Source organism: Hippocampus bargibanti, linkage group LG01 (genome assembly GCF_051943395.1).
Source record: "Hippocampus bargibanti isolate YZ-2025 linkage group LG01, ASM5194339v1, whole genome shotgun sequence".
Taxonomy (NCBI): domain Eukaryota; kingdom Metazoa; phylum Chordata; class Actinopteri; order Syngnathiformes; family Syngnathidae; genus Hippocampus; species Hippocampus bargibanti.
In genome coordinates this window covers 8,153,583-8,166,362 of record NC_142734.1, presented here as the reverse complement: position 1 = coordinate 8,166,362, position 12,780 = coordinate 8,153,583, and the positions used below count along the sequence as shown (strand labels likewise).

Sequence of the window (12,780 nt, the reverse complement as noted above, 5' to 3'; positions counted from 1 at the left end):
CAGGGGTTTCCTTTAAACCTCTGCGCCTTCTGGCTTGAACTTGGCTACAGGTCTGCTTGGACAGAACAAAATAAACTGTTGCATACTTTTTCTTGCCAGAGCAGTCGACAGTCCTCTCAACTTACCGGCGCACACTGAGAAGACACACACAGGTTCACATTGCAGTGCATGTAGAAGCTTGTGCTGTTCACAAACTGGAACATTTGGAACGAGAAGTAGTTGTCATTCCCCAAGCCATTGCCCTCCATCTCCACCGTGCCGTCTTCGAGGTTCGGACAGCTGCTCAGAAACCAGAAAAGACGTCTGACGAGGTCTTGGAAAGCCGGCCTTCATGTGGCGGCAACGGCTGGTCACCCGTCAATGATGAGGTCGTATCTCAAAGAGTTGTAAGGCATTGGTTGTTGCGTCACCCAGCAGGAATCGGTTACTATCTTGACCAAGTTCCCATCCAGCTCGTCTGCGCTAAGCTCGATCCAAATCCGCTGATTAATGTCTAATAAGGTGTTCGGCTCCAGCGGCTGCGTGAGCCCGCTGTCTGTGTAGGCTTGCATGAGCAAAGTGTAGTTCTGGCTCTCTGATATCATTTGACGTATAGCCATGCTGTGAAACAGGCAAGTAGTGCAAAGGTGTTTGACAGTCACCTGGTTCAAGCCTCAACATAATGAATGTTCCACTTACCCGTCACTGACCTGCAAGGTCAGGGTTTTAACGTCCGGCTGCCTGTACACACACGTAAAATCTATCTCCACAAATTTGCTGCGTGTGATTATGGAATTAGCATGGCCTGTTGCAATGTGGTTCTTCAAAACCACAAAGCTGTCGTTTCCCTGTCAAGAGCAGAAAGGCAATACATGTCATTTAGTCTTTCCAAGTAAATGACCATTGCAGTGTCCATTGTTCTCTCAGCCCTCTCCCGGTCAGTAAAACTCTTGCCAAAGGCTTGCTTGCCCATGTGAGGTTCCGCTGCTTTTCTTTTATAGGTAAGGAGTATGCTTCTTGACCTGCTCAATGGCAAACCTCTGTTAGAATTTGAAATACATTTAATTGACTGGATTTGAACAACATATTATATATAGAACTAGGTTCAGGTGTCTGAAGAAGAAACCAGGCGGTAACTCAAAGAAGGGTAAACGTAAGGTTAAAATACATGGCAAATGTTCCTTGCAATCATTCACACAGTTACATCATGCTTGAAAGAAGAATGAAACACATTCAAATGTTAATCCTTATGGGATAAAATATATTTGCTGTTTCACTGTATTCCGTCCTGTTCTTGGATGTGCAGAAGTTGGGTGTCGGTCATTACATGCTACGTCCCCTCCCGGAAGTAAAAGACAATCATCCTATCGTTGTACTAAATTCATCCTGTCTACTTGATAACTAATGTTAAGCAGATTCCTTACTTACAGACACTGTCTGTAAGTAAGGAATCTGCTTAACATTACAATCATCCTATGTTCGAGCCTTTGTTCACAGTGTCGAACCGAACATCTCTGACACTGTGGTTTTCGGAAAAGACCCTAGCGAGACATGCTTCTCAGATCTTTTAAAATCAGGTGCTGGTGCATGGCCGACTTTCAGGTTCTACAAACCTCTTCTGAATCTTGTCAGTAACGTTCTTTGCCCACCAAGCTCTATCAACAAAGTCTTCTTGTGACCTTGTGCTTAACCCCCCGGGCACGGTGATTACCCGGACAAACGTTTTCAATGGTGTTTGGACTGGAGACAGTGCCACTGAAGAAAAGACAGGAATCAGAGATGGGGGTAGCAGAAATGAAGCTGTTGAGGTTTTCTTTGGGAGTGGCCAGGTTGGATAGGATCAAGAATGAGTATATCTGAGGGACAACTCATATTAAAGGCTTTGGAAAGAAAGTCAGAGTGGCCAGACTGAGATGGTTTGGACATGTCCAGAGGAGAGTGACTATATCGAGAGAAGAATGCTGAGCCTTGAACTGCCAGACAGGAGACCGAGGGAAGACCAAAGAGGAGTTTTATGGATGTTGTCAATGAGGACATGAAGGTAGCTGGTGCGGAAGAAGAGGATGCACAAAACAGACTTAGATGGAGGACACTAATTCAATGTGGCGACCCCTGAAGGGAAAAGCCGAAAGGAAAAGAAGAAGAAGACCGGTGTCCTAGTTAGGTACCCTTTCACCACGTGTTGCTTATTCACCTGGGTTTCTGTCCCACATGTGTTTCCTGAATCAAAGCTGAAGGTCACCAAGTGGGTCTCATCATCCCTTTCACCTATGCAATTGTCATCTTCGAGATGTAATGTGGTGTAGTCAATTCCGTCCTCCTCCAGCAGGCAACCAATCAGTGAGATGGATCCTCTGCCCTCTTGGCAGATGGGCGGGTCACCTGAACAAACGAGATCATCAGCCAATGCGAGTAACAGAGGGAACCTGTGTTTGTTATACCAAACGCATTTTTCAACTTGTAGTCTGCAGCATATATGGCTCGGCAGAGGCAGGTATTTCTTCTGAAACTGGTGTCTCCACAGAACTCGTTGGCGTTGCAAGTGTGATCCTGACAGTACGGCTGATTGCCAGAGGCTGTGGATGGAAACACAAGTTTCCATTACAATATAATTGATAATGTGATTCTATTCCATTGAAGTGGCTTTCATGGTGAGCAGTGAGCAGTTCATTAGACCTGGAGCAGAAACTTGAACATCATAGGTCAAAAGAGCTGCTCACATTCTCTTTCCTGATCCCCTCATCCATAATGCCGCTTGTTGTTAGGCAAGATTTGCAGGGGCATCCATCATTAAAAAGGGGACAAAGGAGCTGTGATAAAGTCACACAGTCATACAAAATTCACCCCACAAAGGTAGCTCATTAGCTTCTTAGCTTTAGATAGATAGCTATTCCATAGATAAATGGTATTATTTTGTCTTTGTAACCCTTTGACAGAGCGGATTCAACATAGCCTCACAGACTGCACACACTCCTCACAGACTGTGTCAATGGGTTTGAGGCAAACAGGAACAATAATTGGGGGTGAAAAGGATTCTTCAGCCGTCATCTATACCTCTTTGAAGGTGTCGGACGTTTTGCTTCTTATCCAAGGTGCTTCTTCAGCGAACTAAAGTCTTGCTGGTAGTTTCGGCCCTATATATATCCCTACTGTCCACACGTGGCGGTGCCGGACTCTGCTATCATTGGTCCCTGCTCTCAGGTTGGGGGCTACTCCCTACGGCTCCACTGATTACTTCTATTGTCCTGCCTGAGTATGTGGTTTAAGACTGGCCTGATTTCCTCATTTGCTCTGGTATCACCTCATCAGCATAACTAATCCAATGTTGCCTAAGCAGTATATTGTACGAACGATCTTTGGTATATTTGATATATATATATATATATATATATATATATATATATATATATATATATATATATATATATATATATAGGGCCGATACTACTAGTAAAACTTTAGTTCGCTGAAGAAGCATCTTGGATAAGAAGCGAAACGTCCGACACCTTCAAAAAAGTACAGATGACGGCTGAAGAAACCTTTTCGATGGACCACTCCTGTACGACTGAGAGCTTACACAGAAGTAACCTGAGGAATTATTTTGTGTTACTGTTTGCGGATGCGATATGCATTCTTCCATCCATATTCTAGAGTGCTGATGCCAGTTGGCGTTAGAGTTCAGATGGAGTTTAACCCAGATGACTCTGGTTGAGAGGCAGAGGACATACTGTAGTTGACAAACACACCAAAGGACAAACTCACAGTACAGCACAGTGAGAAAAGACAACTCTGCACACAAAGGCCTGAGCCCAGATTCAGAACCACAACCTCAGAATAGTGAGGCGGATGCTTGATCATTGCCAATGGAAGATGCCTTTAAATATTCATACCAGACAATAACAACTTGGATATAGAAGCATTTCAAGGGACCAAACGATGCTTGAGTTAGTGAAACCATTTTAGTTTTTGTGATATGTGTGATGTCTCCCTTAGTGGTTGATTCTCCACCATTTTCATGATAATATCTATAATCTTTTTTTAATCAATACGCTAACTATATATGTAGTTAGCGTAAAGAAGTCGTGTTGTTGTTCACATGGCTGACTTTCATTCAACAGCCATAAGATCAATTCCCATTCAGTGACTTGAAGTTTAATGAAGAATGCTTGTTTGACGCTCTTTGCCACGTGATTGGTTGATTTATCAATTGATCGATTGATCAGTCGATTTTTCGCCAGAGGTCAGATTTGAAAGTCAAAAGCAAAGCTGCTGTAAATTTGCTGTCGAAATCAGGTACTACCAGGAAGTGGGTAGTGGTAGAGTAACAGCGACAAATATTTATTGTCAAGCCGAAAGTTAGTCCCTGTGTGCGTGTGTCTGTGTCACCCTTACGGCAGTCGACTGCATCCCTCCAGTCTGCCAGATCAATGTCGAACTGCTGCTTGCAGACTTGAGCGTAGGCCTCGAAGAACTGGCACTTGAGATTGTCCACAATGGGATAATTGACCAGCGTATTGCTACACGACATGATGTGTGGTCCGACTGGAACTTTCGAATGGCAAGCGGCAAAAGGTTCGGAGTTGAGCAGGGCACAGCTGCACATGCACAGACAGATTGTGAGGGTTGTCATGGTGATCAAAGCAGACCATGATACTCTCTGAAAGAGAGCTCTCTTACTGTTGCGCTCCCTCCGCACTGTTGACCACCAAGTTATTCGTTCGGGGCATTATTTCACATCTGGAGGCAAGAGGATGTACATTATCACCTGGGAAGACTCAGAACACTTGGGAATCATGAAATCTGAATTCAAATCATCTTCATGAGAAAAGGATATTAAAACAACCAAGAAATGTATTGTAGGGGAAGATGGTGCCTTTGTAGAACATATCAAAAATAACAACATATACATTTGTATATTGTTCAAACTACAACCCACACGCCATTTGTGCCATGCCATCTGTCTTTTTAGCGGCTTGCAGTATAAACTGAAAATAACATTTGACAAGGCAGTCTCTGTCTAATGTTATTTTCATTTTTCATTCGCAAAGGATCCTCCTACTTCCTCCTTTTTTTAGTTATGAATGAATGACTGCAGAGTCTGAGTATAAATGTCCCCTTTGATCGATTACAAGTATAATGAATTCCTTCACTACCATTCCTGAATTTATTCGGGAAATGAAAATATGACATGGAGCGCCATTCCTGAATTTGTTCAAGTTTTGTCTTTTCTTGTGGTGGGGTGCCAATAAAGCGCTGGTCAGACCTCTGGCAATGTTTTTTTTTCGTTCCACGAGGGGGCAGCATTTGACTTTTGTACATCTGCCCCCATTTCAAGCTCAGATGACTCCAGACCCATATAAATTAGGAATTAAAGCTTTGTTTCTGATGAAAGAAGAGAATCTAAGGACTCTTACGTTGCATTGAATGTGCATGTAGTCCAAAACTCAATATTCTGTGGGCCCTGGAATTTGAGTGAAAATGACAAAAACTCTGGCACTGGAGTGGACACATTTTTGCACGTCTGGTAGTGAATGAGTTGTGCTTCAATTTGATGCTAACCCAAAAGGAAAAAAAAAAGAATCATACACTTATTTATAATACTTATAATACATTCTATTTATAAGCACCTTTCAAAACACTTAACAAACAAGAAAAAAATTGCAGGTGAGCATTTTAGCCTGTTTGATAAAGTATAACAATTTGAAAGTGGCCCTCGGTTTTTCTGTATTGCAGCCCGAGCAGGGATACTTTTAGACACTGAATTTAGGTCATAAAAACAAATGCTCAAAGTATAGCGTGTCAAAGGAAGTCAACCCCACATGGCATTGTGATTCATATTCCATATATGGAAGATGAACATCAACATTTGTACCCATCTCAGGGGCCATTTTCCACTTGCTGTTGACTGAAATGACATCAGAGTTTCTCAGGGCTGTGGAAACAACCAACCGTGGCTCAGCCTCACGAAATTGATTCCACAAACACAATATGAATCTGAATGCCGTGTTCTGATTCCCCCTTGAAGCAAAAAAAAAAGTTCCGTAGTGCAGTGATGCCAATGTACAAGAAATGTGCAAGGGGCAAGAAAAAAAATGGTCTGCATGTGTTGGTGCCCAACACATCGGAAGAATCACCTACCCAGGTACGCTTCGGCTATCCGAGACGAGGGTTTCATAATATTCTGGAACGCTTGGATTTCCACACAAGCCCTGCAGGGATGCTGCGGCGGGTGCTGAAAGGAAGGAGCACATTGGAATCAGTCAATTTCAGATTGGATGTCAATATTTCACCGTAAAGGCCGCCTGGTGTAGGCGTCGTACCTGCGATGTGCGCAGTGGTGCCATCAAAGAAGATGGAAATACTTTCTGTGGGAATCTCCAAAGTGACACCGGCCGCGCTCCTGGAGAGAAGCACTCCCGCGACGTTGGTGGCTACACTGTCAAGTGTTTGGATTTCGCCATTTAACTGCATTACAAAGAAAAAGCAGTGTGCACTCAAATGACGTTAAGATAGCGCCGCGAGAGTGGCTGCCTTTTCAGCAGGTCCTGTATTTTGTTTTTCTACTTCTTCCTTTCCTTTACTCTTCCTTTCATCACTTTGCTACTGCGAAATGTAAATTTTCTCCACTAGGCCAATCCAAAAATGAATGATTGTCCTTACTTCCCCCCTGCAGCGCAACTTTTGCATGTTTTAAGGTATGTGTTGATTATTTCATCAAGAATATTTGCTCATGTTCACCATGTGTATTCATTCATTAGCTTTGAGCATGGAACTAAAGACTTGAAGTGGCTTTCTGGAGTTCATATCAACTGTGACTGCGTCCAGAGGCCTCCATTGGCTTATAGCCCTTGATGCTGTATTGTTGGGACTTTTGTGCCCAAAAAACATCTTGCGATGTGTTTGTCAGATTTATCAGAACTGGAAAGATGAATTGGAGAGAGACTGGAGATTGACATGTCGACACTGGTTGGCTATCTGCACTCTTGTCAACTGTGCGCAATTACTGGACAGCAGTTGCTGTGATACATTTCTTCGCTTTTAATGTTATTTACCGTGGAAACACTGTTGCATTCTTGAGCAAAAATCAAGACTTTAGCGAAAAGAAGGAAGGAATGGACTTTTTCCTTTTGTTACTTGACTACCGTTTAAAAGGACCCGACTGGTCCATGTTGAGAAAACAAAGTGCAATGACTCATCCAAGTCACGATAAGCAAAGGATATTGCATAGCATTATGTGATGCCTCCATGTTGACCTAATGCCCCCTCCATTACTTCCCCCAGCTATTTCCATGTCATGTTAAACCTGACGGCAACATGTTATCAACCATAACCTGGGGGTCATCTTCTTACCCAAACTGCCCCACTTGTTTCAAGAGAAATCACGTCACTTGATAACGGCAACAACAGATCCAGACGGTCCAAGAAAGGCATGATCTGACTGCGCCGATCTTTAAAAGCTGCCAGCAGGACAAAGCTGGCATCCGTGGCAGGTGCAAGCAGTCTGTACAAGCAGCGGTCGAGAATGGAAGAAACGGTGCTGGAGAACTGGATTACTTGGCCCCCCGTCACCGTGCACACGCGTTCCGTCGGCTCGCACCTAAATGAGATGGAACTGTGTCAGTCAAGCAAAGCGTCATCCTTTCCCTCCCAACCAAAACCAGGTGATATGGCGTGGCGTGGCCGGTTGAGTTGACGATAGAGGATAGATCAGGCGTTGAGAATTTGAGAGCCACGCCCTTACTGCTTTAGATCTGCCTTTCCAGTAGCTCATGTATTTTGTTTTTTCTACTTTCATTCCTTTCATCACTCTGCTGCTGTGAAATGTAAATTTCTCCACTGCGAGACTAATAAAGGAAATCCAATCTCATCCTACTCCAACACACCTGATTCACTTGATCATGATTGTTTCAAGCTTCTAAAGAGCTTGCTGATGAGCTTGTGGTTTGAATCTGGTGCGTTGGAGTAAAGAGAGATTCACAATAGGCTATAGGATATGGCTCTTGAGGAAACCGAGTTTCCTACACCTGGCATCGATCAGGAAAAAAAGCTCGGGCGTCAAGAGAACAATGGGCACAGCAACTACTGTGTCAAATTATTTACGTGTTTTCGGTGGAACAGGACTCCTTGGATCCACAAATAGTTTCTTCCACTACTTCACTCTCAACGCTGCAAAATAGGTTGACGCACCCTTGTAAGGAAATGAGATCCGAATCTGGAAAGCTGACCAATCCTACAAATTCAAAGGCATGGATTGGTGTTTTACAGTCTTTTGTGTCACCATAACATGCTACCCTTCGAAAAGTTTGCTTGCGTACCATTAAACCTGCAGCCACTGAGGTCCAAATATTTTGTATTCTCCCCATCAGCCTTGGGAAAGGTGGCACTAAAAGCAACAATGCTGTAAAGTAGACTCTGCGTGAAGGAGCCGATGGATAACGTTACGAGCGGCTCCCTTACAACACTGTCAAAACTCTCAAATGCCGGCAGAGTATTCATATGTCGCGCATACTTACAACAAATGGTTTTCGGTACGATGTCAGATGCACACCCATGACCGTTTGGGATCCGAAGCTCAGAAAAGAAACGGTCATCTGAGCATGTAGAAAGATGAGCAATATGAGGCACGTGGTCGCAAGTCATGTTGCGTATCTGGACCAAAAGACTCACATTCAGTTGGCCATTTGTGGAAAAGTCGATATCCAAAAAGCAGCTCAGGCTGCCGACGATCTGTGGCAGTTGCTCCTTGACTAATTCTTCAAGAGCAGTTGTAACGACCCCAAGGGTGACAGTGTGGGTGTACTCATTTTCACTGGAGATTTCAATGCATTCGGACAAGGTCGGATCACTTGCCGTGAAGCAGAATTCAGTCTTATCATTGACCTGTCTTATCTGTAAAGAGAGAAAACTCCATCAGCGTCGTGGAGAATTTCGAATAGAATACTTTGAGTAATAAACGACCACTTCGCTACTCACGTCTAAATTGTTTTTTTGTTCTCCAAAAATGCTCAGAGGGCAATTGACCAGACTGTTAGACTGTGCATCCGTCCGGGCAAAGTGGCTGCACGTAGCTGTTGCACAAATAAGAGAAAAACTGCTCAATGCATATTCAGGTTCGAAAGTATTTGGACGATGATGAGGTGGTGAAAAGAGAACAATCAGAAAGAAACTGTGATGTTAGAGGGCTGATGGCTCACCGGCCAGCAGGAGAAGTAGCGTGTTGGCCTTCATCACTGAAACATTAACACTCAGGTCATGATCATGCTCATCTTTCATCGGTAAACATTTAATCAACCACATTTTACTTCAAAAAACGATACCATGTATGTCCATTTCCACATTATAAAACATTAAACATTGACTATAGCTTTTACATTTTTGACACGCTGCTGTGTCTCTGACTTTAAGCTTTTAGTCCCACTTCAACATTCCTAAGTATATAAGCTTCCCTCTTTTCACTTACAGAGTCACCATTAACGTCTCCCAGATAGTTTTCGTTTGAAATCACAATCCTGGGATATTGTTGATACGACAGCAATATTGAATTGTCTGTTACTGATAAATTCCACCGAGAGTGTCAATAGCTGCACGATGTCGAAGGGACCGCCGAGTGCCCGACTTACCGCGGGAGGGAGGATGGAGAGCAGTGAGTAAAGGATGCGCTTGGGGAGCACAAGTCTCTTCCGATGCCTGCTCAGTGTTTTCAGTCATCTGCTTATATATGCACATTTTCTATATGCACACCCTCCAAGTTGCAGGCAACTTGACACATTCTTAGAATTTTCCAACCTCCCAAACTGGCTTTGCAAAAAAATCAATTGTGAAAAAATGGTGTTTGTTTCATCTTTTATTAAATCGTGTTTACAAGATGCTACACAACTTGCAAGATAGCGCTAAGAAACATGGCTTTGGATGGATAAATTTTGAATAGCCTCAAAGAAATCAGTACAGATATTTAATTCTAGTTATATTTGTGAAGAGTGGGGAGGTTCTGCTCCCCATTTTCGACATGAGTGCCTACAACCCATGCTCTGTCTATAGCAGGGGTGTCAAAGTCATTTTTTGCCGCGGGCCACATTGTAGTTATGGTTTCCTCTCGAGGGCCGTGATGAATTTGGGGAACCCATTAGAATGTTTAAATCGCTTCAAATATTACATATAGAGCACACAGCAAATTAATGAATAACTCGTTTTCAAATCTGAAGTTAAGAATAATGACTTTTATTGTGGTTGACATAAAAAAATATGAAATTTTGGCTCAGATTTTAGCAATCATCGTGGAATTTAACAAGTTTGATTTGCTTTCGCGGGCCGAAAATATTTTTGTGGCGGGCCGGATTTGGCCCGCGGGCCTTGACTTTGACACCTGTGGTCTATAGGGTTCGAATCTGGTGACGGACCAACTTCGGAAAACTTCTATTGTCTTTCCGCCTGTAAAATCTCCAATAAGTAGCCTGATTTCTCTTTTTTCCTGAGCCTCTTGTGTACTTTGTCTATCAGATCCAGATGTAAACCTTTGGAAATAAAAGTTATTGTCTCATACATCATTTGGTGACAAACACAAATGTACATGGCAAAAATAAAACAATTGGCTATACCGAAACGTCTGCATGTGAAAGTTGAACTCAATGTTATAGAATATTTCACAAATAAACCCAGACGAGATGGGGCACTTAGAAACAGGTTTTTGACCACAAAACATAAGTGTGTAATTATTGTGGCAGCGCCATACTGCAACAGTGTAAAACTGCAAATATGTGAACAATGTTACCCAAGGCTAAATTGATGAAAAATGAGAGGTTGGTGCTCAGCGCCCCAAAAAGTTGACCATCCTGTTTGAGGTACTGAACCGATTATGATGAACTTTAGGTATGCCGGAAATATGTTTTTTTTCTGAGGTGTACTCTTTTGAAACTCATCTGGTATTTTTTTGAAACCATGACAAGATGATGATAAAATTGACATTAATCCGCCCACGGGTTTCTACTTAAAATAGACAAAAAGCAAGGCAAGGCACCTTTGTGGAAATTCCACATTTCATACATAAGATGACTCACTGTATAGACGGCCCGATGTTAAATGGTTAGTGTGTCGGCCTCACAGTGCAACGGTCGTGGGTTCAATTCCTATTCCTGTCTCCCTGTGTGGTGTTAGCATCTTTTCCCCGAGCCTGCATGGGTTTCCTCTCGTTTCCTCCCATATTCCCAAAACATGGATGGCAGGTTGATTAATAACTCCAAATAATTCAAAGGTCTGAGTGTGAGCGCGCTTGGTTGTTTGTTTCTGTGTGCCCTGACAAAGTTATCAATGACTTTTACACACTCCTCTTTCGGGAGAAAACATTGCTTCAGTGAGGGACTCAGTAAGACGCATCTTTTTGGGTCACCCTCCCAACTTTGTCAGACGAGTACAGGTTTGCTTGCAACGAAATGTTGGACATTTGGAACACCTCTTGGGAAAGCCATGAATTGACTAAAATTGACAGAAATAGCTGAATCTCTGGTGAATGCTCTTCCATAAAATGAATAATGTGTGGTTGTAATCTGAAATGACTAGCTTTTTAATCAAAGCCACAATTGAAATGTTCATGGGTATGCATCTTTTTGGGTCGGTCACCCTGTAAATAAACATAAAATATTTTAAAGCATATCCAAACAAATTACTTAAAGACATTTAAAATCATAGTAGAGGAATAAAAGTAGCATACAAAAATTAGGCTAACAGAACATACATGGACAAGATATTGAGAAACTTTATTTTAAAAAATATTTTGAAAGACTTTAATCATATCAAGGGCAAAAGAACAATCTCTACCTTTATACTGTACTTAGGTGAACTTCACTTCTGATTCCAGTGGTGTGAGCATAACGACTAAATCCTGCGTCACTAAGTGTGCTTTGAACTCTGGGCTCTGCTAACTGACCAGACTCTTCAGGGCATGTACTGTGTTTACTGTATATTCTATTATTGTTTCTGTGCCGTATGTTGCACATTTCATCAAAACCTTTACTTTAACTTGATACTGTAGACAAGTATCAGAATTTCAAAATCTATTCAACACTGTAACTGTAATAATATCTTGTGTTCAGAACCTGCTCTTTTAGGGTATCCAGTATAAAGACAGTGACGATAATCCAGTCTTCTCAAGACAAAAGCATGGATAACCTTCAACCTATCTTCTTGAAGCATGAAATCCATCGGTCTTGACATGCTTTTCAGATGGTAAAATGCTGTTTTTGTGATTGATTTCGTATGACTCCTGAAAGTCAGATCAGAAAAAATAAGCACACCAAGATTTCAGACTTTGCCTTTGGTTTCTAAAGATAACCACTCCAGGCATTTTTTACAGTAATCAATCCTCTATTCTTATTATTATTATTATTTTTTGCCATAAAACAATCACTTGAGTTTTGTTGTGGTTTAGTTGAAGGAAATGTGGCGTCATCCACTTGTTAATTTGTTCTCGACAGTGACACAGCACCTTCATTGAACTGGTGTCATTTGAGACCATTGATAAATACAGCTGTGTGCCACCTGCATAACTGCGATGGCCAACATTAACATGCGTGGCCATTTCATCAGATTTACAAAAATAAATTGTTTCTTTCAAATAAGACCTGATTCATTTTAGTAATGTCCCACTTGATTCTTGTCAAATTACCTACTTGACTAAAAGATATTATGATATATTATGTAGTTTATTATGAAATGTTGCACTGAGATCCGAACGCATACAGTTTAACACAGCTGAAGTATGCTCAAATTCTCTTTTGGAGTGACAAAAATGCTAGCATTCGCCTCAGG

At 42.1% G+C, this 12,780-nt stretch overlaps 1 protein-coding gene across 1 annotated transcript in view; it reads right to left on the bottom strand.

Annotated features, from left to right (window-relative positions):
• Positions 1 to 9,222, bottom strand: part of LOC148902951 (uncharacterized) — a 9,504-nt gene extending 282 nt beyond the window's left edge. The window contains exons 1-17 of the mRNA XM_088991059.1: positions 9,174 to 9,222; positions 8,953 to 9,047; positions 8,647 to 8,868; positions 8,493 to 8,570; positions 8,295 to 8,391; positions 8,080 to 8,209; positions 7,330 to 7,576; positions 6,300 to 6,444; positions 6,118 to 6,211; positions 4,657 to 4,716; positions 4,372 to 4,574; positions 2,421 to 2,555; positions 2,174 to 2,361; positions 679 to 827; positions 355 to 600; positions 126 to 279; positions 1 to 52 (exon numbers count right to left, since the gene is read on the bottom strand). The exon at positions 1 to 52 is cut by the window's left edge and continues 44 nt beyond it. Of these exons, the coding sequence (XP_088847185.1) occupies positions 1 to 52; positions 126 to 279; positions 355 to 600; positions 679 to 827; positions 2,174 to 2,361; positions 2,421 to 2,555; positions 4,372 to 4,574; positions 4,657 to 4,716; positions 6,118 to 6,211; positions 6,300 to 6,444; positions 7,330 to 7,576; positions 8,080 to 8,209; positions 8,295 to 8,391; positions 8,493 to 8,570; positions 8,647 to 8,868; positions 8,953 to 9,047; positions 9,174 to 9,207 (2,329 nt within the window). The 5' untranslated portion in view covers positions 9,208 to 9,222. The remainder of the gene's footprint in view (positions 53 to 125; positions 280 to 354; positions 601 to 678; positions 828 to 2,173; positions 2,362 to 2,420; positions 2,556 to 4,371; positions 4,575 to 4,656; positions 4,717 to 6,117; positions 6,212 to 6,299; positions 6,445 to 7,329; positions 7,577 to 8,079; positions 8,210 to 8,294; positions 8,392 to 8,492; positions 8,571 to 8,646; positions 8,869 to 8,952; positions 9,048 to 9,173) is intronic.
• Between the last annotated feature and the right edge of the window lie 3,558 nt (positions 9,223 to 12,780).